Genomic DNA, 25,788 nt, shown 5'->3' with positions numbered 1-25,788 from the left:
CAATATGGAAAAATACAGAATATCTCCCTACAGTGTTAGAAACAGGGTCAATTAGGGGCATGAAACTAACTTTGTAAACACAAGGAAAATATTTTTTCATGAATTTTAACACCAGTGCTATCCCAAACACAAGGCCCAGTGCATGTGCACGCTTTCACACACAGTAATACAAAACGCCTCGGGGTGTCAAATAAACACAGAATCTGTTTAAGTAGACTCAAAGGAGATGAAGTTATATATAATTGATGGGTTGCAGTTGAAAAACATTCTTCATTCGCTTTTTTGTGTTCAAAATTCAGTGCGCCGCTGTGTTCAGAGCTCAGACTGTCCTTCTTAATCACTCTTTAATTACTCCTCAGTGGAGCGTGCACACCATTGATGGTTTGTAATCCTGAAATATTGAAATCCTGAAAGAAATAAGAACATTAATCTTTCAGTACGTGAGATACAACAAAGGTCTTTCTGCAGAGGACTTTTATGAACCTAAGCTCTGATCGAAGGACGCGATGCTTAATGATGTAAAAGCCTATTCAAAACTGAAAAATATATATATATATATATATTTTAATTAATACCACTAAAAGCACAAAGTCTGATCTCCTTATGCACTTGTTTATACTATTAATATGTGCATAAATGAATAGGTTCTTATCAAATCAAATCTGAATTCTTTTAAAAGAAGGCCATCCTCTCATTAAAAATGACTACACGTTTCATTGTGTCAGCGCCCTCCAGTGACCATTTGAATGCATGTGGAAAACTGAGACTATTCAATCACAAACAGTATAAGGAGCTTGGAAAGAAAAGCGTCTGGACTTCTTTAAGTTTCCTTGAAGACGTTTCACCTCTCATCCGAGGAGCTTCTTCAGTTGGAGAAGTTCAGGTGGAGAGTCCCAGATTTTAAGCCCTATGGGAATGTCCCCATTGGGGATACAAACACTACTTAAGGAGGAGGCTGGGGGGGATGGATTGGGTGACAAAACATTGAACTTCAAAGCAGGAGACCTCAGTTGGCCCTATACTCATAACTGTAGAAACAAAGCACAGCTGCTTCTCTCATTTTTTTTCCTCCTAAGATCTTGTGTCCTCATTTGGGAACATAACATCTGATACTTCATTATGTTCACTAAGGACCTGTTGCATGCCTAAAAAGTGCTCAGTCTCAGCACATTAAAGTATTTTTAACATGTCAGAGTTTGAGGGTTTGTTTTTGTTTTTTTTTGGCTCTGAGCGTTGCTGATGTTACAAACCATCAAGAAATAAATACAGAAGGTTCTGTTGAGTCACTTTTATTTAATAAACATTATTTACATAGACTCTACAATATAATGTATACAAACTGAAGGTGCAGATGTCCGCATATGCATTGTGCACCCATTCAGTGCAGTACACCTCCACATTTGATTGTCTTAGTCTGAAGAGAAACGAGGGAAGTAAATCATCAAAGTGAGACATCAAGAACCAGAAGCATCAAACAGATGGAGAGAGAGGTGAATAATCAAAATATAAGCTTAAAACGACACAAAGAAGCAGCTGTGTGTTTTAAGAGTTCTTCTGCCCCCTGGTGGCAGCAAAGAAAAGCAAGCGAAACCTTGTTAATAATTTTATGGCTGTTCTTTGAGAGTTTGACTAAAATGGACTGAAACGGCCAAGAGAAATGTTTCCATAAGATCAGTAGGATACAAAAGATTTTATACGAACCGAACACAAAATATGACTGAGCCCCAAACACAGCCATCCACCTTTCTTGAGAGAAAGGCTGCATTTACCGTTTAATTTACACACAATAAATAGCCTACACACTTTCCATCGTTCCTCCCCCGCCTCCTCTTCTCCTCTCCAGACGTTTTCATTGGCCAGGGTGAGACGAGAGGAGGAGGAGAGACTGACGGACTGGCAGGAATTCCTCAGCGCTCCTCAAATTTCTTGAAATCTCGGCAATTCTGCTCGACTGCGTCCCGACAGATATCCGGACCAGCACCCCTTTTCCGAGCAGATTTCCCAAGCCGAATATAAAATGGTAATGTAGAGGACTAAAATTTGGCTTTTCCACAAGTTTGTCTTGACAGTATGAATGGTATGAAAACGGATGGACACTGTCGCTGGCTCATTCTTTTCCCATAAAACCATACTTTCTCTCTCTTTTCCCCTCCTTTTTTTTGTCCAGATGTTCCGAAGTGTGGCTGTGCTCCTTCTGCTCTCCGTAGCTTTGTACAACGCGGAGGTAAGTTTGCTCTTTTCTTTTTCTTTTCTTCAAACAGTTGTCTTTGCGAGGCTTCATATTGGAATCAGCCGTTTTACGCCTGTACTGAACACTTTATAACCACTAAAAAAAACAAAAAAACAAGGCAGCCAAACAACAGCTTTGTTGAGCTTCAACACATCTGGAAAACGAGAAGAAGAAAAAAAGTATTTTATTGGAGAAAACTTGGTGCCGTGGTGAAAATGGGCCATTTATAGTTGGGTTTTCAAGGCTGTATTGTGTCTATGTGATGTAGGCTGGGTTGTTTATCTTCCTAAGCGGAACCACACAATTACGGCAATCATGAGCGTCATTACAGACACATTCTGACTAGTTTGCTTTCTTCCACTTGGGGTATTGTTGTTAATGAGGTTGCACCCATGAGGCACTGGAAAAGTGAGCGCACATATTTCTTAAACCTTCACATTTTCCATCTTGTTTGCTGACCGCACAAAGAGAAGTCCTTCACCTATTCTCTGTTTTTGTTTTGCTGAGTTGTGATTTTTGAAGGTAACATCGCAACAAAAGCTGACATGTGCCATGAGAGGACGAGAGGAGTGACAGACAGCTGTGAAGGAGAATGGGTTTAGCTTTCACAAATCTCTGGGGGACACTCTTCATCAATACTGGAGGGTGTTTTGGTGCCAACTGGCAGCTGCTCTAATGGCATAATGTTTGTTTTGGTGGTTGGTCGGGGAGCATGTGTGTTTGTCTGCAGGGCAGTGAGTGCCTCAAGAGCTGTGAGAATGCTCACCTCATGGGTATCACACTGCAGTGCTAAGTAGTCTCCTCTCTAGGTAAACACCAGGATGTGCTGTTAGTAGGTGGCCCGATTGCACACAAGAATGATTAACTGAAACAGCGTGCAATTATTAAAGTTTAAGCATCTCACAGGGGTGACAGATGGGCTCGTATATGTCAGTGGGTTTGAAGAATGAGTGAAGCTTACTGTCTGGGGTGGATGCTCAGTAAGCCTAAATATGATTAAAAGTAAACCTAGCAGTCAGTTAGCTGAGCTGAGCATGAAGACTGGCAAGTTTCCTGTTCTGAGATGTCTGTTGTGATTGTGCAAGAATAACAAATTTATAGTTATGGAAACAGCTATCAAGATATCCAAGAGTAAAAAAAAAGAAAAAAGAAAGCAAACTACAAGAATGTCTTTGTGATCCAGCACATGGTCTCTTGTAAAAATGATTCTTTTTCCTTTGTTTCTAGCTTTTGTGGCAATCTATGCCAACCAGCTGCTCATTGTACCTCCCTAATTATTATGCAGACCTGAAAGCAGGATGGATGTTCTCATATAACTTGGCAAAAAGTCATTTGTTCTATGTCCCAAATTATTCCTCGAAGAACGAGCAAGCACACACATGCCAGGTGGCACTTGATGATGGCCTGGACCCTCAGTGGACGCAGCTGTTGAACACCTGGCTTTGTGCTGACTCCTCTGTTGACAACAAAAACAGGAGGATGATATAAACACGGTAATAACTGTAGCCTAATTAGAGGGATTTTTCAGCAGGTTAGAGCAATGCCACATGTGAAAGATAAATCAATTATCTGTGGCCGAGCCTGTCTTTATGGCTTAATGCAGATGGCCATTAGTGTCGGAACTGCAACACTGCTCATAGACTGATGTGCCGGCTACCCCGGCTGACCTTCCCCTGCTCTTCCTATCTTTACCCGCTGGCTGTTAAATGTGGGATTGTGTGCCTCCTAATTGAATCTATGGCCGTGATCTGTGAGGTATGTCCTAGATGGGATAGAACAAACGGCAGTTGTTGTTGGGTGGACCCGCAAAGTAATGGGCACCCATTAAAAAAAGAGGCATCTGTTCTCCAAAGGTAATTCTCTTGATAATATATGGCCTGTTGACAGGCTGTGAGAAGGGCCTGAACTGGCATACCAGCGTGCTGTCTAACGAAGGTCAACAAGTTGCAGCAAAGAGGTGAATCTGAGCCTATAGGGTATCTATTTAGCTTGTGTATCAACGATGGGATGCATGTTAAATTGTCTGCATACACATCACTAAAAAAGCTGGAAAGATCACTGAAAAGAGGATCGATTGTGTTTTTATTTGCTGGCACGAGTTTAGGCTATTAAAATGTGGAAACGAACTCCTGATCTATTAAGAAGTCGAATGCGTGTGTGCTTCTTGAGGTGAGAATTTGCTGCGTTTGAAGATAAGCTGCTCAGAAATGCAGTGTGACAGGGTGGCCGGGGTCGAGACTTAAAACTCTGTTTGTGTGTGTGCCCGCGGGCTGGAAAGCAGATATGCATCTTGGGAAAAAAAACCTTGATGTCTTACTCAAACACACCGGGAGCTTGATATGCAAACGAGGTCGGATGCAGGCATAGTGAAAGTCGTAAGACTTTGCGGCCTCGGGGGACATGTGTGCGCACAGCCGCATATAAACAGAGGGGGGAGAGTGTTTATCTTTCCGCTGTTATGGCATGCAGTGTTATTGTGTTATTGTGCATCATCCACGGTGAATGACACATTGGTTAATTTAGTTTATGGCGCTCTGGCATCAACAGGCAGCCAGACTAGTTCGCCAGGACAACATTTCACGTAACAAAGAAAACATGAAAAAATGAAGGAGCTGGATCCCTTTTTCTTTCTGGCCCTGGATTTGTTGCACCCTGATTGAGCTAAATGCTCTCGGGCAACCCGCCATGTTGCCATGTTGATGCTTGTTCTTTCCCATACAAGGTGGGCTAAAAATATCTGCCCAGGTGGAGAGAACATAAGCATGAGGGGACGCCGTGTCCTCTGTCCGTATGAGCCTGCTCTAATTACTGTAGCTCGACATTCAGTCATGGATCCCGTGCAGAGATTGTTCAGGGCGGTGAGATAGTGATGTAAAACAGGAAGGAGATGTCATGCAATTACAGCAGGCAGACTGGGAGTGAGGTAAGACTTGGCTGTGTGGTGTAGGGGTAGAGAAAGAAGAGGTGTGTTACGTTTCACGTCCCTGCAGTGTGTTCTCCTCACTCTTGGCTTGGCTTGAAAGGAGTCCTCATTTAGCTTAGCAGCTGTACTGGTGTCTTATCATTACCGGTACTCTGCACTCACACATAAATTAACACAGGCACCCACGCAAATCACAAAGACTGGCACCAAAGGGTTCTCTGAGCATTTTGTAAAGAATGAGGTAATGCATCATTTTCAATCATAAAAATTAAAAAGCAAAAGTAGGTAATTTACTGACGACTGACTGTTTGCTGCTTTTCTGCCCACTTTAAGCTCTTGGAAAATGTAATGAACATCACTGTGAGCTTGACATCTTAAAAAACAAAACTTCTACAAATATTTACTTCCAGCAGAGATTATTCTGTGTCCAGTGACCCGTCAAAGACAGATCACGCCCTGTATATGCAATGCAGTTTTTTTTCTGTTGAACAGGCTTAACTGTAGGAGGAATGATCAACAGGCGAACACTGCTGTTTTCCAACACTGAGCAAAAAACATAGAGGCTAAAGTGGCTGTTTTGAGCTTTTGTAACTCTTCCATTTTCTTGTGATCTATGTGATAAGAGAGCACTCTATAATGTAGCATACCTCTCTTATCACATGCAGAAACCTTGCTCAAGGGCCTGCAAAGGGTGACTGTGCGCACAACCATGATTGATCCACATACAGCCTGTTTGCTACAGAAATCTGTCAATTTTCCTGTTATTCAGTATATTACACCCTAACATAAAAAAATGATGGTTAAAAATATATAGGTTTTTTTTTTTCCTTTGGGGCAAAACAACTTTGATGGAGCTTGTTTTTCTCTGGTGGTGGTATTGTACCACCACCGGTGCTGAATAAAAGCATTTCATTGATTTGAGTCACTGTACTATGAGTGTGTTGGTGCTGTTTGCTACACCAGGGTGTGTTGCATGCTTTAGGACAGCGGTCCCCGACCTTTTTTGGACCAGTTTATGTCTGACAATATACTGGCCTTTAAGGTGTCGCGGATAAATACAACAAAATAAAACCAGTACCGCTACCATAAAAAGATGTATTCATAACACATGGGAAAAGACCCAGGGAAATCAAGTTAACAATAAAAACGCTTAAAAAAATAACAATAAAAACCCTGAAAACCATACATTTCATACCCGAGCCTCAACCCTCGGTACCAAACAACTCGGGGGTTGGGGACCACTGCTTTAGGACATAATAGTTTTCCCTTTACAACACATCCTACTTCTCTAAAGAGTCAGCTGAGAAAGTAATCTGCAGGATGAACAATTGTAATAAAATAAGTAGTTTAAGCTGGATTTGATGTAGCTCAGCAGAGGTCAAAAAACGTATCAACCGCAGCTCTTCAAGTGATCAAAAATGTGGTTAATATGTGTGGAAGGAAGCCACTTCTTCATAAAAAAATCCCTTTAATTAGCACCCTTTCAGTCTTCTTCAAGGCATGAACAGGTAGCAAGTGAAAGCTGAAGTACAAAAGGTTAAAAGAACATCGCATGATTAGCCTCACTGCAGTATACTGTGAAGCTCGCTAATTAAAAAGATTTTTGAATAGATTGGAGTGCGCAGATGACTGTTTCATTCAGTTTGATCATTTATAGCTCAAATACCTCAGCCGTGACTGATACATAGTGAGAGGCTCTTTTCTCCGTCTATTTTAGTACGAATGAGACATGATACAAAGCAGGGGGGATGACTTTGATTGTCAAACCCAAAGGAAAAGAAAAAGTACTAAAAATCTGTAATTTAAAATGTCATGAGGAATTTCAAGAACCATGAAAAAGTGTGACTTGCAAGTTCTTAGATTACAACAATGCTAAATTTCATTACTGTTTAATCTGCCAATTAAGTTCTCTGAGCCCAGGTGATTGCTTGGTGTATATAGCACATGATCCAAAATACAACGATGGTCTGCAGAAAAAAGATCTTGTGACTGTGGAGGCCATTAGAGAACAGTGATCTCATTGTTAAGTTCAGGAGATGTGTTTGAGATGATCTGAGGTTTGTGACATAGTGTGTTATCCTGCTGGACATTGTCAGCACCAGTACTCAGGTAGGCTGAAGCCAAGAAACTTTCCCCTCAACACCAGTGCACCACCACCACTAGCCTGAACCGGTATCAAGACATTTTTACCAAGAGAACTGCTGCTCATTGGAGATTTTCTGTTTTCAGACCATTCTCTCTAAACCCTAGAGATGGTTGTGCTGGAAAATCCCAGAAGTTTGGCAGTTTTTGAAATCCCGAGACCAGTCTGGGTCACTTAAATCACCGTTCTCCTCCATTCTAATAATTAGTTGTAGCTTCCGCAGCTTGTCTTGACCACGTCTACCTGCCTAAATATGTCAGTTTGCTTCCATATGATTGGCTGAATGAATATCTGTGCTAACAAGGAACACGTGAACACTAGGGGTGCACTAATATAGATACTCACATATCTATATTATTGCTAATATATATTGTAATATATCTATATCACTAAAGCACTTCTGGATGGATGCAAACTGCATTTCGTTGCCCTGTACCTGTGCATGTGCAATGACAATAAAGTTGAATTCTATTCTATTCTATTCTATATATTTTAACTCAAACGTACAGTTTTTAAATTTAATGTTGCTGAAACAACACAGGGATAAAATAATAATTCTATCTGATTGAGGAATCACTCATCTTTGGAAAAGAGAGTTTATTACAGAGAAATGGCTCTTTCCAAAATAAAAGCTATACTATACGCTTCTTCTGGGCTATATTCTCAGCAGCATATTGGTAAATGGCCTGCATTTGTATAGCGCTTTACTCAGTCCTTAAGGACCCCAAAGCGCTTCACACTACATTCAGTCATTCACCCATTCACACACACATTCACACACTGGTGATGGCAAGCTACATTGTAGGTACAGCTGCCCTGGGGCGCACTGACAGATATTAAACATATCAGGTCCCCATAAGGAGAATCATGTGCTAACGGCTGTCTAAATGACTCGGGTAAAGTTTGTAGCATGCGTGCTTGTTGTTTTTGTCTGCTTCCACTTGTCTTTGCACTAGGATGATGTCGGCATAAATGTGCAGTCATATTCGTTGTGTTCCCACTAGTGCTGTCAGTGTTAATCTGAAATGACGTTAACACCACAACACGGCAAATCTCCGTTAACGAGCTACCGCGGATCGCCCCGTGCGTGGGGCTGGACGACGTCAACACGTTAACGAGCTAACTGCGCTAATGCAGTAGTTCCCACCCACGTAATTGAGCATTGCGTGGCACATCCGACACACTGTCTTACTTTTGTCCATGATGCCCTTACCATCAGGGTCATACTTCACATGAAGATCAAAATAGTTCCAAAGGCCAGATCTGAATGAGGGTGGGGGAGGTTCAATTTGCCATGTTGCAAGGAGCTTAGCTTCTGTCTTGCTAGCTTGTGCTGCGCTCAGTGGATCTGCGCTCAACAGTGCAGCCTAGGCGGAGTAGTCGAACGCAGATCCACTGAGCTCTCAACACAGACAGCATCGTCAGAAGAAAAGCTGATAAAATAAATTACAAATTTTGTATTGTTCGATACATATGCTACCGAACCGAAAGCACTGTATTGAACGGTTCAATATCGATACGAGTATCGTTGCACCCCTAGTGAACACATGCGCCTGATACAGTGGCCACAGTGCCTTAATGAAACAGTTGACTTACTTTCTGTGAATCAGATAACATTTTGATTGTTTCTTCTCTCGCTGTATCCTGACATACTTTGAAAGGTTTTGATTAAAAGGAAGGCAAAATACAGTTGTTTAAATATAATGAAGGTCTGATCTCACAACAGGTTTGAAATGTCTACACACACTAAATACATCTTGCAGTCTCTAATTGGACTTTCCCTTGTACAAAAGCGTTCGACATTAGCCCCTACACTGGCCTCAAAGAGGGAGCAGAGAGGAGGGCAGGGAGTCTCCTCATTCCCCTAGACTGAGTGTGAGCCTGCATTGGCCCACCCTCCCCATCCCCCTCACTTGCCCTTCCTCGTGGTGGAAAAATGCAGAGAACAGAGGGGGGTGGGGGGTGGTTCAGAGGGGAAAGAAAGGTGACAAAGTGAGCAAAGAGAGAAAGTTTAAAAGGATAAGGGGAAATGAGCAAGATTATCTGTAAAGAGTCAAAGAAAGGGATTAAAAAATTAAAGGCAAAATAGATGAGAAATTATTGAAAATGATGATAAGAAAGAAAACTTGACTAGAGGTTAAGATGAAGCAGGTAGTGAGGACAGGGGACGTTTTTGTCCGAGCAGAGTGACAGCGGGGTGAACAGGGGAGGGCGGGCCTGGGGCGGTGCTGCGTTCACAGCATTTTGTGTTCTCTGGTGACGTTTTAACTGCTAGCAGATGTTGCTCTGCCCAGACGGTGACTTATTTCCTGCTTTTCTTTAGTCTTGTACTTCTTGCTTTCTCCATTTTCTCACTCTCTCTGTTTCTCTGCTACACTTATCTTACCGTGTATTTCTGTTATCTCCCTCTTCTATTTCTTCTTTTTTCCCCCATGTCTCTTTTCAGTTTAGTTGCTGCATTTCAGCTTTTGAACAATGAGGCTGCTGGGTGTAAAATAACAGGCTGCAGACTGGGGTGACATCATCCCATCCATTGGTGCATTCCTTTTACACTGAATAAGAAACAGGGACGAGAATAACAGGCAGAACTCTGTAAACTGGTCGTTACTCTGAGCCCTTTTGTTTCTGAAGATTTAATCTCGGACCTGGTCCCTCAGAGAACATTTGAGACCACCCCTAGTGCTCTTATAAACCGCTCAAATTAGTTCTTCTTTGGCCTCATTATTTCAAGGACACATACTGCTCTCAACTGCTGGCGATCACTTGTCATGTAATCCATGAAATACTAAGCAGATATTTGAGCCAAAAGGAAGCATGGCAGTCGATCGTGTCTTTTTGATGGGCTGACTGCCTGTTTCTGAGTGGAGGCTTTACTGTACATCTGATCTCACGAGGCTGTCAAGTACAGAAGAAATGAGACTGAAACTGATTTGATATAAATGAAGACACAGATTCACAGAGGGGGGGAAAGGCAACAGAGTCTGAGAATGGAGCAATGTGAATTATTGAAGGCAAAAGAGACAGCTTTCTGTAATGACTCAAAACCAAAAAAAATAATATTTCTTCCCATCATCTCGTTAAAATTCCTTAAGGGAGTAAACTGGATCGCAGTTAGCTTGCAGTGTATCGGGTAAGTGGTTTTCTTCTTTGGCTGCACTCCACTTCTCTTCTGATTAGAAGTTAAGGGGAAACAAGTTGCTCAATTTTGAGCCCTCCCTGTTCTGTCTGCTCCTGGCATGGACTCATGTCTGATGGAGCTGAAGAGTTTTAGACAATCTAACGCTGGAGGGACACCATGGGGAAAACGCTGGAGAGGGGAAGAGCAGGGCCACCTTTATGACCCAAATACTGAGGAGATTTTGGCTCAAGGCAAACTGGGTCGGGTTCCAGCTGAGGCACTACATGGCTCGGGAATGAACCCCTCTTACCTTCTCATTCTCCTGATTATGTCTCTTGTCTACATTTCCTGCCTTTCAGTCTTGTGTTTCTTTCATTTTTCACCTCATTGTTACATAGAATCTCTTGTAAAACACTCGGTTGCATTTAGAGGTAATGGGGGGGGGGGCGTCCATGCATTTGTCTGTCCATCTGTCATGCTGACTGTCTCTATCTGTCACTGTTATTGCCTCGCTCAAAGTAAAATCACGTTTTAGTGCACATCTCCTCCACGTCAGCATTTGTTTAAATAGACTTATGCACCTCCTTGGAGGGAGTTATATGAAAGGAGAAACCACTGTCTCTGAAGCACTTCTGAAGCTGCAGTCAACAGCCTAGCTTTTTGTAGCTTAGGCCTCAGATTCTGACCTTTTTGCTTGTGATAGTTTTCATTTTTCTTCAAATTTGCCAGTTTGTTATGTAAATACGGGGAAATAGATGCTTTTTATAAGCAGTAAATTGAACAGACAACTGTGTGCATACTTAGATTAGATTTCAATATCACTGTAAATATTTCCTCTGCTTCCTCACAAACCGAAGCCTTATCAGTGTCTCAGCACGACAGCAGCATGTGTAACAGTGTGCTGTAGTTCCTTCATTGTTATTCAGCATTTCAATATTTCAAGTGGCCCAGCCTGCATCATTTACAGTGAGGTGTCTCTTACACCCGTGCATTAAATCCAAACTTCTTGAAAAGCCTTTTCGAGCCTTTCACATTCAGATATCGATGAAACTCTATGTGTCATACAGATGTTGAAGCAGCTCAAGCTGATCGACCCTGTACCTTTTTATAATGCAGCACGAATGAACAGCACCAGAAAGTACAGCCTACACAGTGAAAGTAGCGCTGAATCAACACCTCTCGAACACAGCAGACAGGCAAAAGAAGCTCTATGTGAAAACAGTCGAACTGCAGGCTCGTTGTATTGGATTCTATTGAATTAGATTTATTGTGTCCAAAACTAATCCAATCAAACAGATGAAACTAATCTTTTAGTATTATTAGAAATGCCACACTCTGTATTTATTGCACTTACTGCTTTTTTGCAGTTGCTTCCATTATTCTCTTCACTGTTGTAGGCATATCTATGGCAGGGACTTCAGTGCAATCTCTAGGTTAATGTTTTCTATGCTAATAAGGGGCAGGGTGCAATATGGGAAGTGCTCACGGTGGCTGTAAATGACATCAACAGTAGAGAGGCATTGATCGGCTTGTTCGATTAGTGGAACATCTCCAAGATATTTGAAGGTACACACACTAAGCATGCAAATACAGACAAATATGCTGCTGCTTGTACTGTTTTGAGTCTTTGAGGACACAGAGATAAGAAAGGCGTGCAAAGGCAGAGCAGATGTTCTGATGCTTTTTATGTGTTGTGCAAGGTGCCTTTAGGTGCCTTTAGTTAGTGTGCCTTTTCACTGTTGTCTTCATTGGATAAAAGATAAAAGGGCATTTTGTTCTCTAAAGCAAGGATGTGTTCCACTTTAACTCAAGTCCGCCTCATCAACGAGCCATATAACATGCTCGTATGCCCCCCTCCTCTTCTTCACTACCCACCTCTTTCTTAATATTCAGACTGTCCTCACAACTTTCTCCTTTTATTCAGACTCTTACTATTCTCTTATTTTCCTCCTCTGATTTCCATCTAGCTCTTCAAGGCTGGCCTTCGTTCACAGACACGTGTCTTGCATCTGTAAAAGGGCATAGTGCTAGAGATGAGATGACAAGAGAAAGAACTAAAGAATAGCAGAAATGAAAGCAAGACTTGAAATGAGAGTTGCCACGCTGATATAAAAAGATGGAAATGATGCAAAGAGTTTTTGGAGAAAAAAAAGTATTTTAGAAACCTTTAAGTCGTTTCAGCCTCGTGACTAAAACACTGAAATAGAAAACATGTGAAACGCGGGGCAAGAGATTAGTGTCGTGAGCTGTGAAATGTGTCCGTATTGACTGTAATGAGCTTAGGGAAGCTCTTTGTATGAAGGACTCTGGTATGATTCACCAGTCTCTTATGAGAACACTGATTGGCTTTAAATGGGAAAGAAGGCAGTTGTTGTCAGTAAATTAAAAATAATAATTTATCTGGGACATGCATAATGGGTGTGTTTTTGTTTGTGCTGACTTTGTGTCATGTCTTATTTTATGTCTGCTCTGCTGGTGACTGTGTTAATGAGTGCCTTTTAGTTATGGTGAGGTTGATGCCAAGTCCCTACAATGTGTAAACAGAAAGTGATACCCACTTGAATAAAAACATTGATATCAATCTCAGCGTATGAACTTGGAACTACATAAAGATTCAAAGAGGGGAAACATGGGAAGCTCTTTACCAAATAAAGTAAAATAGTGATAACAACAATGATTAAAAAAAAACTTCTCATATTTTCAGGCTACTAACACTCAAGTAAATAAATTAAGCTTTTATGTTGTAACAGCCTGAGATGGGCAGTAACGCGTTACTGTAATCCGATTACTTTTTTCAAGTAACGAGTAAAGTAAGGGATTACTATTGCAAAAACAGTAATTAGATTACCGTTACTTTCCCGTAGGAACGCTGCGTTACTGCGTTACTAAAACCGTGATTTTTTTGCGAGAATGTCTCACGACAGTGACGTAAGCAAGTGCGACGTTCATGACAACAGCTGTGTGCAGATCAACAATGGATCGACTGCGGGAGAGAGTATGAGCGTGCAGCGTTTAAAGCGTGGAAGTACTGACCTTACTTTGAGTTTGATTCCATAAAAAGTGACAAAAACATTAGCGTCCATTGTGCGTGGGAAGAAAACTTCTTTTTACAGCGAAAAAAACCCCTAAACTTCCGAGCAAGCACCGAGTGCGCAACGACGTAATGGGAAACTCACAGCGAAACTCGCGGATTCTTCCACTGACCGCTGCGGCACACCTGCACCAGGGTAAACCTCCGCCTACCGCAGTGCTGCTTTACAGGTGAAAATAGAGCAACAGGACCGCTAGTCTTTGACTTTATTTATTTTCTGCTGTGTTTTACTTGCATCTATTTGAAAGAGTGAGTGTAAACACAAAAAAATATTTTATTTTATGTGCTGGAATGTGCAGAAAATAGGTTTAAATAGGTTTAAAAGAAATTTCTTCCAGTCAGAGCATGTTGCATATAATTAAATCTTTGCTTGATGCATAAAGTTAAAAGATTAAAACTAATAAAACAAGTTTTAAAAAGAGAGTTTTCCATTTGATTACATTTTGTATGATGGATTATGCAGAAAAAGTAGAACTGGACTGAAAGATCTATCACTTTATCACCTACTCAGGTTGTAAATCGTGTTTTTAAAAAGTAACTAAGTAATTAATTACTTTTGAAAATAAGTAATCAGTAAAGTAACGGGATTACTTTTTTGGGGAAGTTGTCAGCTTTACTCCTACAGGAAGTTATTTGGAGTATTATTTCTGCATGCTATTCTATATGCTGTTACCAGTGTTGGTCAAGTTACTTGAAAAAAGTAATCAGTAACTAATTACTGATTACAATATTTGGGGATTTAAAAGTCTACTAATTTTTCTCCTCTTAGACGCATGAAATGTGACCATATGTCTCTGACATTTGCTATGTGTAGTTTTTATTTATCCCTCCGCATTGTCCATGCATGTTTTATGCACTGCGTTTGTGGCATCCCAAGAACACACGAAGAGACTATTTCATCTGTTATTTTCTTTTACAGTGCTGTATTTGCCCTGTTCATGATTTCTTATTTTATCGCATATTTGGCATACTTAAATGTTTCAGATAATCAAAGAGATTTTAATATTTGACAAAGATAACCTAAGAAGATACAAGATACCATTTTTAAATGATGATTTACTTTATTAAGGGGAGAAAAAAGGTTATCTGGCCCTGTGTGAAAGAAATGTAAATGCTCCATAAACCTAATAACTGGTTGTGCCACCGCTGGCAGCAAAAACTAGTGGCCTAGTCAGCATTGGGACTGGAATTAGACTTGAATCAGTTTTCGAGCATGAATTATATGTTTAAAACAGATCTGCAAAGAAGAGTGGACCAAAGTTTTCCACAGTGATGTGAAAGACTCATTGCCAGTTATCACAAACACTTGATTGCAGTTTTTGCTGTGAAGGGTGGCACAACCTGTTATTAGGTTTAAGAGACTATTACTTTTTCACATAGGGTTAGGTAGGTTTGGTTTCCCTTCATAAATGAAATCATCATTTCAAAAACTGCACTTTGTACTGTATATTTGTACTTTGGTTATCTTTGTCTAATGAAAAAAATGGTGTGATGATCTGCAACATGTAAGAGTGACAAACATGAAAAAAGAACTCAGGAAGGGAGAAATACTTATTTCACAGCACTGTATGTCCAAAGAGCCCTGCTGAGATCTCATTTTGAGGCTTTCTTCCATCTGGCTTACTTGACTGACACTTCTGTAATCAAAAGAAGCCAGTATATGTTCTCACTATGGCAACAAAGCTCATGAATCAGCTGCAAAAAAAGGGACCTTCTACCTCTGTATTCATTAGCTAAATGTCAGATATTCTCAGCTGGTTCTGCTAGGAGGGACAGACAGAACTCCGTGTTTGTACCAGATTCATCTTAAGGAGCCCATCTATTATTCATGTTCTCAGAGGTTTCTGCAGGTTTCAACAGGCCTCTTGCCCATCTGTGTCTGAGAAACTGAATTGTCCAACATGTTCAAGGCCGGGGGGGTTGCTTTGAAGATTTTTCCATGACCTCATCTTAGGATAGGAAGTGTGTGTATGTATATGTCTCTGAAGCATGCATAGAACCGAATTCCTCTCACCAGTTTTGAGTCAAAATTGCTACACTGTGATGATTGCATGTGACTGCTCCCCCACTGTCATCCCTTTAGCTCTGAAATCCATCCTGTTACATTTTATCATGAGAGCTCAAGAAGGTTCAGTAACAACATCCCACCTTCATTTTGACCTACATACCAGACCTTGCAGTCATACACAGAGAGACAAAGTTGGAAGCCAGCTCACGTGCAGGCACACAAAGAAGGCCAACTTCTGTCTCGCTGTTACAGGAAACAGCAGCTTAGGGAGCAGGAGTGGAGTCGGGGGTGGGGGGGGGAGAAAAGATTTTGCACTGCATGGGAATGGGCCTAAAGGAAAACACAGCTCAGACTCCAGATGTGGAAACACCCTGTACACACAGCTCTTGGAGCTCCACTTGGCGTCTTCTGATTGGTTGCTAGAGCTCATTTCTTGAGTCTGCTGGCAGTCCCTAAAATGAGCAAACACAAGATGTCAAGACGAGCAAATGAGACGGTGTGTGTGTCCATGAGTGTCAACGAGAGCGAATGAGACACGCTAAATGTGAGAGAAAAGGCTGTTTAACTGAAACAGATTTGCTGGAGACATTTGGATGAAAGAAAAAGAGTATTTTCGAGGAGGCAGCATGGTCCAGCAGGAACTCATCCCACTTACATGTTTTCTGTATTCTGCCTTATTTCATGCCAACTTCTGGATCCAAGTCTAACTGTCACTGACAGGGCAACAATTCAGACAGCTCTGGAGACCTCATTAAAAGTGCAGATACTAACACACACATAAAAAAACAACAAAGATAAGCAATAAACCAGGACACATTTGTTTGAGCACGTAAATATTGCTTTTTTTGCTTATCATGTTGATGAGAAAGGAACAAATAAAATTGAAATGCAGTCAGTTGTTTGAGGATTCCTCAGAGTCTCCAATGAAACATTATGAACCACTACGTGCACAAAGCAACTGAGCTTATTTACCAAAATGATTTAAGTAATTCTTGGTATCTTGCTAAAAAAGATAGGAAACAGATACAAAAATCATCACCTCCTAGACTGAGTGCAGTGCAAGATCGGTGAGCTTTCATCTCGGATGCCATCAGGGGACAGACTCTTGTCAGTTAATTGGGCGAAACGATCTCTTTATCTGTGACATGAGTTTGGTTCCACATGGCTTATTGTGAAAGTTAAATATTTGTGTTTTGGATCCCGTTTGCAGATTCCTGTTTGACTTGATTGGCTATTCTGTTTGAAAAGCACAACAGCGCCGCCCTGTGTTCAACCATCACAAACTTATTTTGCCTTACAGGAGGTGCAGACCAAGAGCAAAGTGTGTGCTAATGTGTTCTGCGGGGCCGGCAGGGAGTGCGCTGTCAATGAGAAGGGGGAGCCCAGCTGTCTGTGCATAGAGGTGAGTGTCGGGTCATTGCTTTTACGCAAGGAAGCAATATATGTCCAAATAATAGATTTGGATTACAAACTCCCTTTGGTTTCACTTCACATTCATTCCCTTTGCACTTTGTTTCTTTGCAGAGCTGTAAGCCCCACAAGAGGTCAGTATGTGGCAGCAATGGTAAGACCTACAGGAATCACTGTGAGCTCCACAGAGATGCTTGTCTGACTGGCCTGAAGATCCAAGTGGCACACGACGGACACTGCAAGGGTACGGATAACAAATGTTGATAAAACAGTTCAAACCGGCATAATTATCACACAATCGTCCTTGGAAATGGAAATGGAAGTTGCATAATTTTCATGTTAGACATTGAAAATGTATTTTTCAAAAATTGTTAAATGATTTTTTGCTAAAAAATGTTTTTTTTAACATCATCATCTTTCTTGCCTTGAACGGTTTTCAGGGTTTTTTCTTTCTTTTTTTTAATTTTTACAATTTAAAAAATGTACACACAGAAACAACATTTTGATAGGATAGGACATAGCAAATCAGGTTTCTCATTCAACTGACCTATCAAGCACTGATTGGTCCATCCATTGATTTTCTTGCACATATCTAATTCAGGGATGCTGGAGCATATCCCCACTGTAATATGGTGAAAGGTGGGGTACATCATGGACAGGCTGGCAGTCTATTGCAGCTAATTGATACTATTCAGCTCTGTTTTGTTCCAAAAACGAAATACTTGACTGTTTAGAGTGCAGTGGAAGCCAAGATAACACGAGAATGCTATAGAGATGAAAAGATGAAAACACAGTTTGGAACCTGTCATGACTGAATTACTAGAGAGGAATTTAACAACACTGACTAAAAATCTCGTGTTCATAACACCGAATGTCAGAGTCATAGGTTACTGTCAGGTCCTTCCTTCTTCCTTCTTGTCCTTTAGCGGGCGACCAGCGGCGGTGGTCGGCTGCGCAACCAGTGCGCTGCTGTTCTCTTGCTTGACCAACGATTATCTTCCACGCTTTTCAATCTAAGGCGATGGTTCTTGCCTGCTCGAGGTCAAGTCAAAGGGCCTTCAAATCATCCTGGATTTGTTTCATCCATGTCTTTTTTGGTGCATTTCGATGCACCCTCCAATCGGTGGGGCGGGTCAACCAGAGTAGGCCATGGGGGTAGCGGCTCTGGTCCATTCGACAAATGTGGCCAAACCAACGGAGTCGGCGGCGCTGGATTAGGTCGCCGATCGTCGGTTGGCTGCCGCAGCTGGTGAGGATGGTGTCATTCGAATGAGGGTCGCGAAGGGAAACGCCGAGAATGCATCTAAGGCAACGCATTTGGAAAACTTTGAGCTTGCTCAGGTCGTGTTTGAGCATTGTCCACGTCTCCGCGCCATAAAGTAGAATGGGCAGGATCAGGGTTCGGTAAAGGCGGATCTTTGTCAATGAGATGTTGTTCTTCTTCCAAACGCACCAGCGCAGGGAAGCGAACTCCGCCGCCTGCCCAATTCTGGAGCGTATCTCCACTGATGATGCCACTTTCTTCTCCTCGACGAGGGACCCCAGATATTTAAATTGTTGGACTTGTTTGATCTGCACACTGTCGAGGTGGACGATCGCTGGTGAGCCATCGGTGGTCAGGACTTTGGTCTTCTCGGCGTTAATCTTGAGGCCGTACGGTTTGGAGTAGAGGATGTGAGTCGCCTCGGTGTCGTCTTCGGCAAAAATGGCGCTATCGTCAGCGAACATTAGATCGGTGATAAATTGATCGGTCAAGGCTTGGACTCCGCGGCGGCCCTTGAATGTTTTGCGCATTATCGCATCGATGACGATGTTGAACAACAGCGGTGACACCACATCGCTCTGCCGGACTGTCAGGTACAGAGTAGAAGCTTAAGTATAAGTGAATCCCTGAGATCTAGTAGATGTGACAATGGGAGGCCTAAAAAGGCCAATTTGGCCCCTTTTCAGTAATGTCATTTAGCTCACCCGACTAATTGTGAAAGCGCTGATAGTAAGCAATTAAACTGATTAGTATGTGATCTCTGAACTAGCATACATTCACTGAACTGATAATGTGAGGTGACTGGGTTGACAGTCATACAATGTCCCCTTCCATGACACTGCACTATCATTTTTATCACACCTCTGCCCTGTAGCCACCTCTTCATATATCTCGTATTAGTATCTTATCTGATCTCGAGTGAACTTTCACTTCCCTGCTGGTCCCTGCTGACATGAAGTTGTTTAGTTAACTGGACCTTAATCTGTGATATATAATCTAAAATGCTTTGGTCAACATAAGTAATGCAAATAATACATATAAATAAATAAATAAGCAAAACTAATTCTGAAACTAATTTCAGCTGAGGTTCAGTTCAGTTGAGGTTTATTTATATAGCCCCAAATCAAAAAAAACAGCTTCCCCAAGGCACTTCATACTGTAAAGTAAAGAACCTACAATATTCTGGTGAGAGCCCAACAATAAGGAGATCCCTGAGGAAAAACTCCCTTTTAACAGGAAGAAACCTCCGCCAGAACCGAACTCAGAGAGGGGCAGCCATCTGCTGCAACCAGCTGGGGGATGAGGAGAAAGACAAAGACAAGAAAAGAAAAAGACAGCATAGGGAGGCAGAACAAAAACACAGATTAAAGCAGAGAGAAGACAAAAATTTAGTGGCATACTGCAGTGGTGTATAAACACGTGAGGAGAGAAAAGAAGTACGGGGAGAAGAAGTGCTCAGTGTGTGTCATGAAGTGCAGCAGCAGTCTGAAAAGAAAAGAAATTACATTGATTTTCAGAAAGAAAATCAAACATAAAAATGAAATCACAAAGGAATAACAAAAATGTACAACTAGAAAGAAAGATACAAAGAAAGAAAACAAAATGCAGAACTTGAAGAAGGCTAGCCTGGACATTGATCGGTGACAGAAAGGTCAGCGAGGGAAAATCATTATGTCACAGCATGCTCTTTGCAGACCTTTGGCCAATTGTTCAGTGACAGACATGTTTATCTCCAATAATGTTCTCCAGGTTTTGTATCAAATGTTGTTTCTTTCTCTCTCTTTTTTTCAAATCACCTTTAGAAAAGAAAACAGAACAGGCCGCTGCCAGTCCAGGTAAGCTTATGTGTATGTGCGTGCATGCTCTTTTTGCTTATATAAACATCCATTCACCCATCCTTTTTCTTCCACTTATCCTTATCAAGTTTGCGTGTTATATAAACATATAAATTAATTTACAACTGAATGTATTTGTAATTTTTTCACTGGATTGTACTGGCATATTAAGGTCTAGTCCATGGTTACATGGATGGGTTACAGTTTACTAACACACGTGCTATACAGTAGCAGACATTTATGGTCTAACTGAAAGAACATATTGAGCCTGAATACACCGATGCACAGTATACCAGGTGTACTGGGTTATTTATTCATGCTGCTGACTTCTGGAAATATCCCCTCTCCTGCAGTGGTTTGCTATGCTGCTGACCGCAACGAGTTAAGATCTCGTGTGATCCAGTGGCTGCAAACTGAGATTATCCCAGATGGCTGGTTTGTCAAGGGTTCCAACTTCTCTGACATCCTGCTCAAATACTTCAAGGTAGGCAGAATTAACCCTTTTCTGTTTTTATGCTCACCACTGCTCCAAAACCAGTGTTTTCACAGAATACCCCAGTTTATTTGTCCACGCGGGCCTCTTTCAGTCCGCCTGCTTTTTAAAGCTGCTTGGGACTGTGTCTAATTATTCATGTGACAGACCTTTCAAGCGAGTCAGCTGGTGGTGATAATTCAGTTTAATGAGGAACTTTGTTCTGCAGAGGAGGGCCCCTTCCTCTCCATGGTTTGACATGAATGCCATTATAGCAAAAGATGGGGGGTTTTGTGTTGGACGATTTAAAACTTTACTTATGCCCAAGATTTTCTTATTTCATCATCATATATGAAGCCCATGTACAGTAGTCAAACAGTAGTCAGCTTGGATGCTAAATCAGTTTGAACAACAACTAGTCATTTTAAAAAAATGAATAAATGAATAAAAATGTTAATGTAGCGCTACAGCCTACCCAGCCTGTGGATCAGAACCCCAAATGACTTCTTACAGAGTTCTTTGTGTTCAATCCTCATGCACATGAGTCTGTGTGTTTGCAGTCATATGACAGTGGTGATTCTCAGCTGGACTCCTCAGAGCTGCTCAAATTCATCCAGCACAACGAGTCAGTTGTGGAGTTGCAGTCCTATGCAGACCAGGAGAGCAACAACCTGCTCCGGTTAGTGTGTCTGCAAGTTTGCATGTTTACGAAAAAGTGTGGAAGTGGAAGAGGTGAGAGAGCCTTCACATATTTATTTTTCCAATGGTACTGCTTGTGCGCAGAAAATCTTATCTTTGTGCTGCAGCACTATTTTAAGACAAGTCATTGAACCTGATCTTGGCCAGAGCAAACATTATTGCAGGCCTCTTGTGGGAAACCATATTGGTAAAAACACCTGCACTCTGTGTAGAAAAAAAGAAAAGCAGCTATCAAAATGATTTTTACAGCATTTGCATTGTTTCTGTAATGGTCCACTGTTACTGTATGTAACAGCTAATATTTATTCTGTGTTTGTGTGCTTCTCGTTCCCCAGGAGCCTGTGTGTTGATGCCCTCATTGAGCTCTCCGATGAGAATGCCGACTGGAAGCTGAGCTTTGATGAGTTTCTTAACTGCCTGAAGCCTGGCTTCAATCCACCAGAGAAGAGTGAGCTTGGAGTGATACTTTGACATAATGTAGCACACCATTAGATCTACTATATAAATTGACCGAAGCACAGAAAGCTCAGTAGTGCAGCTGCTGTTTTCTTAGGATTTTGAGACTCAGCCCTTCAATCTGTTCAGTTGACTGGTGCTGATATATCTGGGATAAAGTTCGCAGGAAGAGGGGGCATTTATCCAGAAGCCAATCTCTGCGGTTGACTTAACTCTGGAGCTACACCAGATTCAAGGACGCACACGTTTATTTGGTGTACTAACTGTTAGCTGTGTAAACTCTGGGTTTAGTCCACATGCAAAATTTCAAATGCAAATCAAGATTTTCATGCCTGGTTAAGGCATTTGATTTTTTTTCTCTTTTTACATAATAGTTTCTCCAGTTTACACACAAAGGTTTTATGCTTGGCGTTGGCTGTTTTGCTGAGTGTTTGTGACTAAGCAAAAGTAACCAAAAGAATGTGACACTGTGGTTATGCTGGTGGATGAATGATGCAGCATTTTAAAATGCTGGCAACTCGTAAAAGTCATAAAATTGGTACCAATGTAAAACTTTTATTGTTCTACTAGAGTCTTATCTGTGGCCTTATCTAGGTAGCGTGTTCTTTATCTTTGTGCAGAATGTGCCTTGGAGGATGAAACATATGAGGATGGAGCAGAGACCCAGGTGGAGTGCAATCGCTGCGTTTGTGCATGCGGCAACTGGGTCTGCACCGCCATGACGTGCACTGGTAAAAAAAACCTGAAAATGGCATTTATCCTGTTTGTTTACACGCACACATTCCACTTAACCGTTGTGTAATCTGACCAGATAACCAGCCAGCTGTGGATGACTTAGCAGATGCTGGAGTGGAGATGACTGAGGAGGAGTGGAACCTCCGTGTGGCCGAGCTCAACAAGCACCAGGTGTGTATCTGTAAACTAAATCCCATCAAAAAAAGTACAGTATATCAGTCGAGTTAAAGACAAGATAAATCAAAAAATTATAAGTGTTTTCCCAACCTTAGAACCTAATATTTGATTTTCTCCCCACTTGGTTCTACTGCACTCCAAAGCTCATTCACTGTCCACTGCTTGTAGAATTGGTTATAAGGTCCACTAAATATAACCTTTATGAGCCAATAGCCTCGTGCCTGCTTTTATATTCCTTGATTACCTGTAGTTCCTTTCAAATCAAATTGCTCAATACAACCGACAGAGGAATAGGTCGCTGTAAATATTTGATGCGTTCCAACCTGGCAGAGCTCGGCGAGCCACAGTATCAGCAGCTTTATTGCTTCTGACAGAACAAGTGAAACAATAAATCCAAAGGAGAGCGATGTTTTCAAATTTAGAGCCATAAAATGATGTTGCTGATATGAAATGTAGGGCAGATGGCCTTAAAAAAAAAACCCATCAATGCTTGAGTTTCTTTTACCTTTAACAGATTTATGTGTTGACATCTTCCTTTAACGTTTCTTGCTTATTTTGATTCACAGGCAGTGCATTAGGTTTAGTAGGAGTAGACTAATTGGCACATGTATTTAGAACAATCTGCAAAAGTATAAAATCTTTTGCAGATTGCTGTTTTTGTAACTTGTGCGTCTGCTTGTGTGCGTGAATGTAACCGTGATGTCCGCAAGGTAGCTCTAGGAATCTGGCTTGAGGCCATGACTGAGTCAGCAAAGCCGTGTACTCTGCACCCCAGAAGAATACTTGGTAGTGCCACTGTAAACAAATGTGGTTCATCGTGTGTACAAGTTTCGATAGGTGACACCAAATTCACCTTCAAACAAATGCAGTGCTGATATTAACGGGAAAGGCGTGCGATTTCCAGAAATACTGTTTCAGTCAGCATGTCAAATGAGACACTATAGCTCACGTTTCTTTTCCCTGTTTTAAACATAGGAGACAGTGGAGAAGATGAAGGCCAGCACAAAGGAGGCCTAAGTCGGGATGCAATGAAAGAAGAGGGTGCACGCCATCATCCTTCTTCCATACTTGATTTAACTCACTTTATTATGTTTCTCTGCTCTGTTAATTATTATCCTTTTTTTTTTTTTTTTACATTTTTAAGTGTTTGTGTTGATGTTTGTTAGTTTCAATCAAAGCGTATCAGTGGATTCCCTTGTGTTGAGTACTGTCATGTTTGATTGTATTACTGCAACCCTACTCTAGCCTCGGGGTTGCTTTTTGTTTTATGTTTTTTTTACTACAATCCTTATATTTTTGCAGTTATTACGAAAAGAAAACTGTCAAGTTATCACTGTTTTGGAATATGGAAGTCACTGTTTGAAAAGGTAGTGAGGTTGAGGGTTGTTTAAATATAGGCGCTGAGTACACAGAGAACTGACTGCTTGGCGCCTCGTACAACCTCTTGTCAGAATGTTGCATAACAAGGTAGAGCTACTAGTGCTTTTCAAAATTTTGTTGCCTGTAGAACTGCCACAGTAGGCCACTACCTGACCATTGCACTTCTCTTTCATTTTCTTTAGCTTTCTTAGGCTTTAGTTCAACCACAACCATGAATTTATTTGTATCTTACGGCTAAAATAATAACATTGCTGCCAAAAAAAAGTTTGCTTCTTTATACATTATGTTATTGGCTTGAGTTGGAGTTCATCTTGTTCCCATGTTATACTTAGTAAAGTCTCTCTGGTGCTTTTTTTCCTTTTTGTGAGGGATTAAACATTTCCCTCTATGTGTGTCTTACTTTTTCGAGATGTAGTGGTCCAGCTTTCGTTGAGACCTGATCTGAATATAGCATGGTGAAACCTGAAACCAAAGTCTAGATGAAGTGTTTGAATGATGTACAAAATTATCCAGGTAAGCCATTACTCTGGACCCAGCAACAACACTATACCTGTGCTTTCAATATCACTCTTAACAGAAGGACTAGCCTCACTGTCAGTGGAAGTAGCTTAGGCGCGTCGATAACCTGGTGCATATGAAATGTGTGCGTGTGTGTCTGTGTGCGTGTGTGCGATTTTCAATTATGACGCTGAGAGTAGCTTGGTTTGTTTATTGTGTTCATTTGTTGAAATCCTGCATCTGAATTGGGATGTCTAAACACCAGAAATCAGTGCCTTAGACCTGCAAACTTTACAGGTCGCTACCATTACCTGCACATAGGATTTTTTTTTTTGCCATGTGGCGTTTCAAGAACAAGTGTGCTTTGATGAAGATGGCATCAAACTAGTGCTTTGTGACTCTATTTCCTATGTGTGTGAAATTTGCATTACTACGTTGAAGCTGAATCTTTATATTTCACTAAAAGTGCAGAGACTAAGGAATATGTATGCCAATAAAGCCCATTCACCACAACACAGCTTTGTCACTTTGTTTGTGTCTGTGTGCGCGTACGTTTTTGTGCTTTTATCTGCCAGATTTACTTATGAGATACTGTTAGTGGGGAAAAAGTTTAAATCATTGGCTATTAAGCTATTCCATTGTCTTCCAAAGTGCAGTGAGCCAGTAATCTCACCACTGGACTGGTTGCCAGTACAGATGGGAATCGCATTAAAAAATTGCACTTCCTACTTAAAAAGCACCAATCAGTGAGACCAATGAGCGTATTGCTGTGCCTATAGTTACATGAAGGTGCTCCTCTCAGCAAATCGGTGACTGCTGGTTGTTCTAGTCTTCCAGCTTGAAAGGGCAACTCATTTGTTGTCTTTACCTCTAAATGTTAACTGGAGTTTCTCTTGCCTAACGGGCTATTGTAATACATTATTTAAATGAAATAACATTTTCAAGTAAAACTTATCAAGGAACCATCCCATGCTTTATGTTCCATCCATTTACTTGGCTGATTATGTAATGTAGACTTTTGGGGGTTTGTTTTTTAAGGGTGTGTGTGTTTATTGGGCCTCAGCACCTCCCTCTGCAACTGGCTGCTGGATTTCCTCAGCCAGAGGCCTCAAGCGGTGCGTGTGGGCAACAAGGTCTCAAACAGCATCACCCTGAGCACGGGGGCTCCACAAGGCAGTGTGCTCAGTCCTCTGCTCTTCACCCTGTTGACACATGACTGCACACCAACCTACAGCTCCAACCACCTTGTGAAGTTTGCGGACGACACAACGCTGGTGGGGCTCATCATCAAGGGCGATGAGACCCACTACAGGAAAGAGGTTGAGCTCCTGACCACGTGGTGCAGAGAC

The 25,788-nt window shown here is 41.5% G+C and overlaps 1 protein-coding gene across 1 annotated transcript; it reads left to right on the top strand.

Moving 5' to 3' along the window:
• The first annotated feature begins 1,865 nt into the window (after positions 1-1,865).
• Positions 1,866-24,954, top strand: fstl1b (follistatin-like 1b). Its single transcript, XM_086266687.1, has 11 exons — positions 1,866-2,020; positions 2,168-2,224; positions 16,814-16,915; positions 17,038-17,167; positions 19,990-20,022; positions 20,376-20,506; positions 21,055-21,173; positions 21,529-21,641; positions 22,270-22,380; positions 22,461-22,555; positions 23,537-24,954. Exons 1-11 carry the CDS (start codon positions 2,018-2,020, stop codon positions 23,576-23,578), a joined length of 936 nt encoding a protein of 311 aa, XP_086122813.1. The 5' UTR covers positions 1,866-2,017; the 3' UTR covers positions 23,579-24,954.
• The last annotated feature ends 834 nt before the right edge of the window (positions 24,955-25,788 follow it).

This window comes from Aulonocara sp. 'chitande type north' Nkhata Bay, linkage group LG16 (genome assembly GCF_057382095.1).
Source record: "Aulonocara sp. 'chitande type north' Nkhata Bay isolate Kocher_YH1m ecotype deep benthic linkage group LG16, A_spYH_male_GT1.1, whole genome shotgun sequence".
In the NCBI taxonomy this organism is placed as follows: domain Eukaryota; kingdom Metazoa; phylum Chordata; class Actinopteri; order Cichliformes; family Cichlidae; genus Aulonocara; species Aulonocara sp. 'chitande type north' Nkhata Bay.
This window is presented reverse-complemented; position numbering and strand designations above follow the sequence as displayed.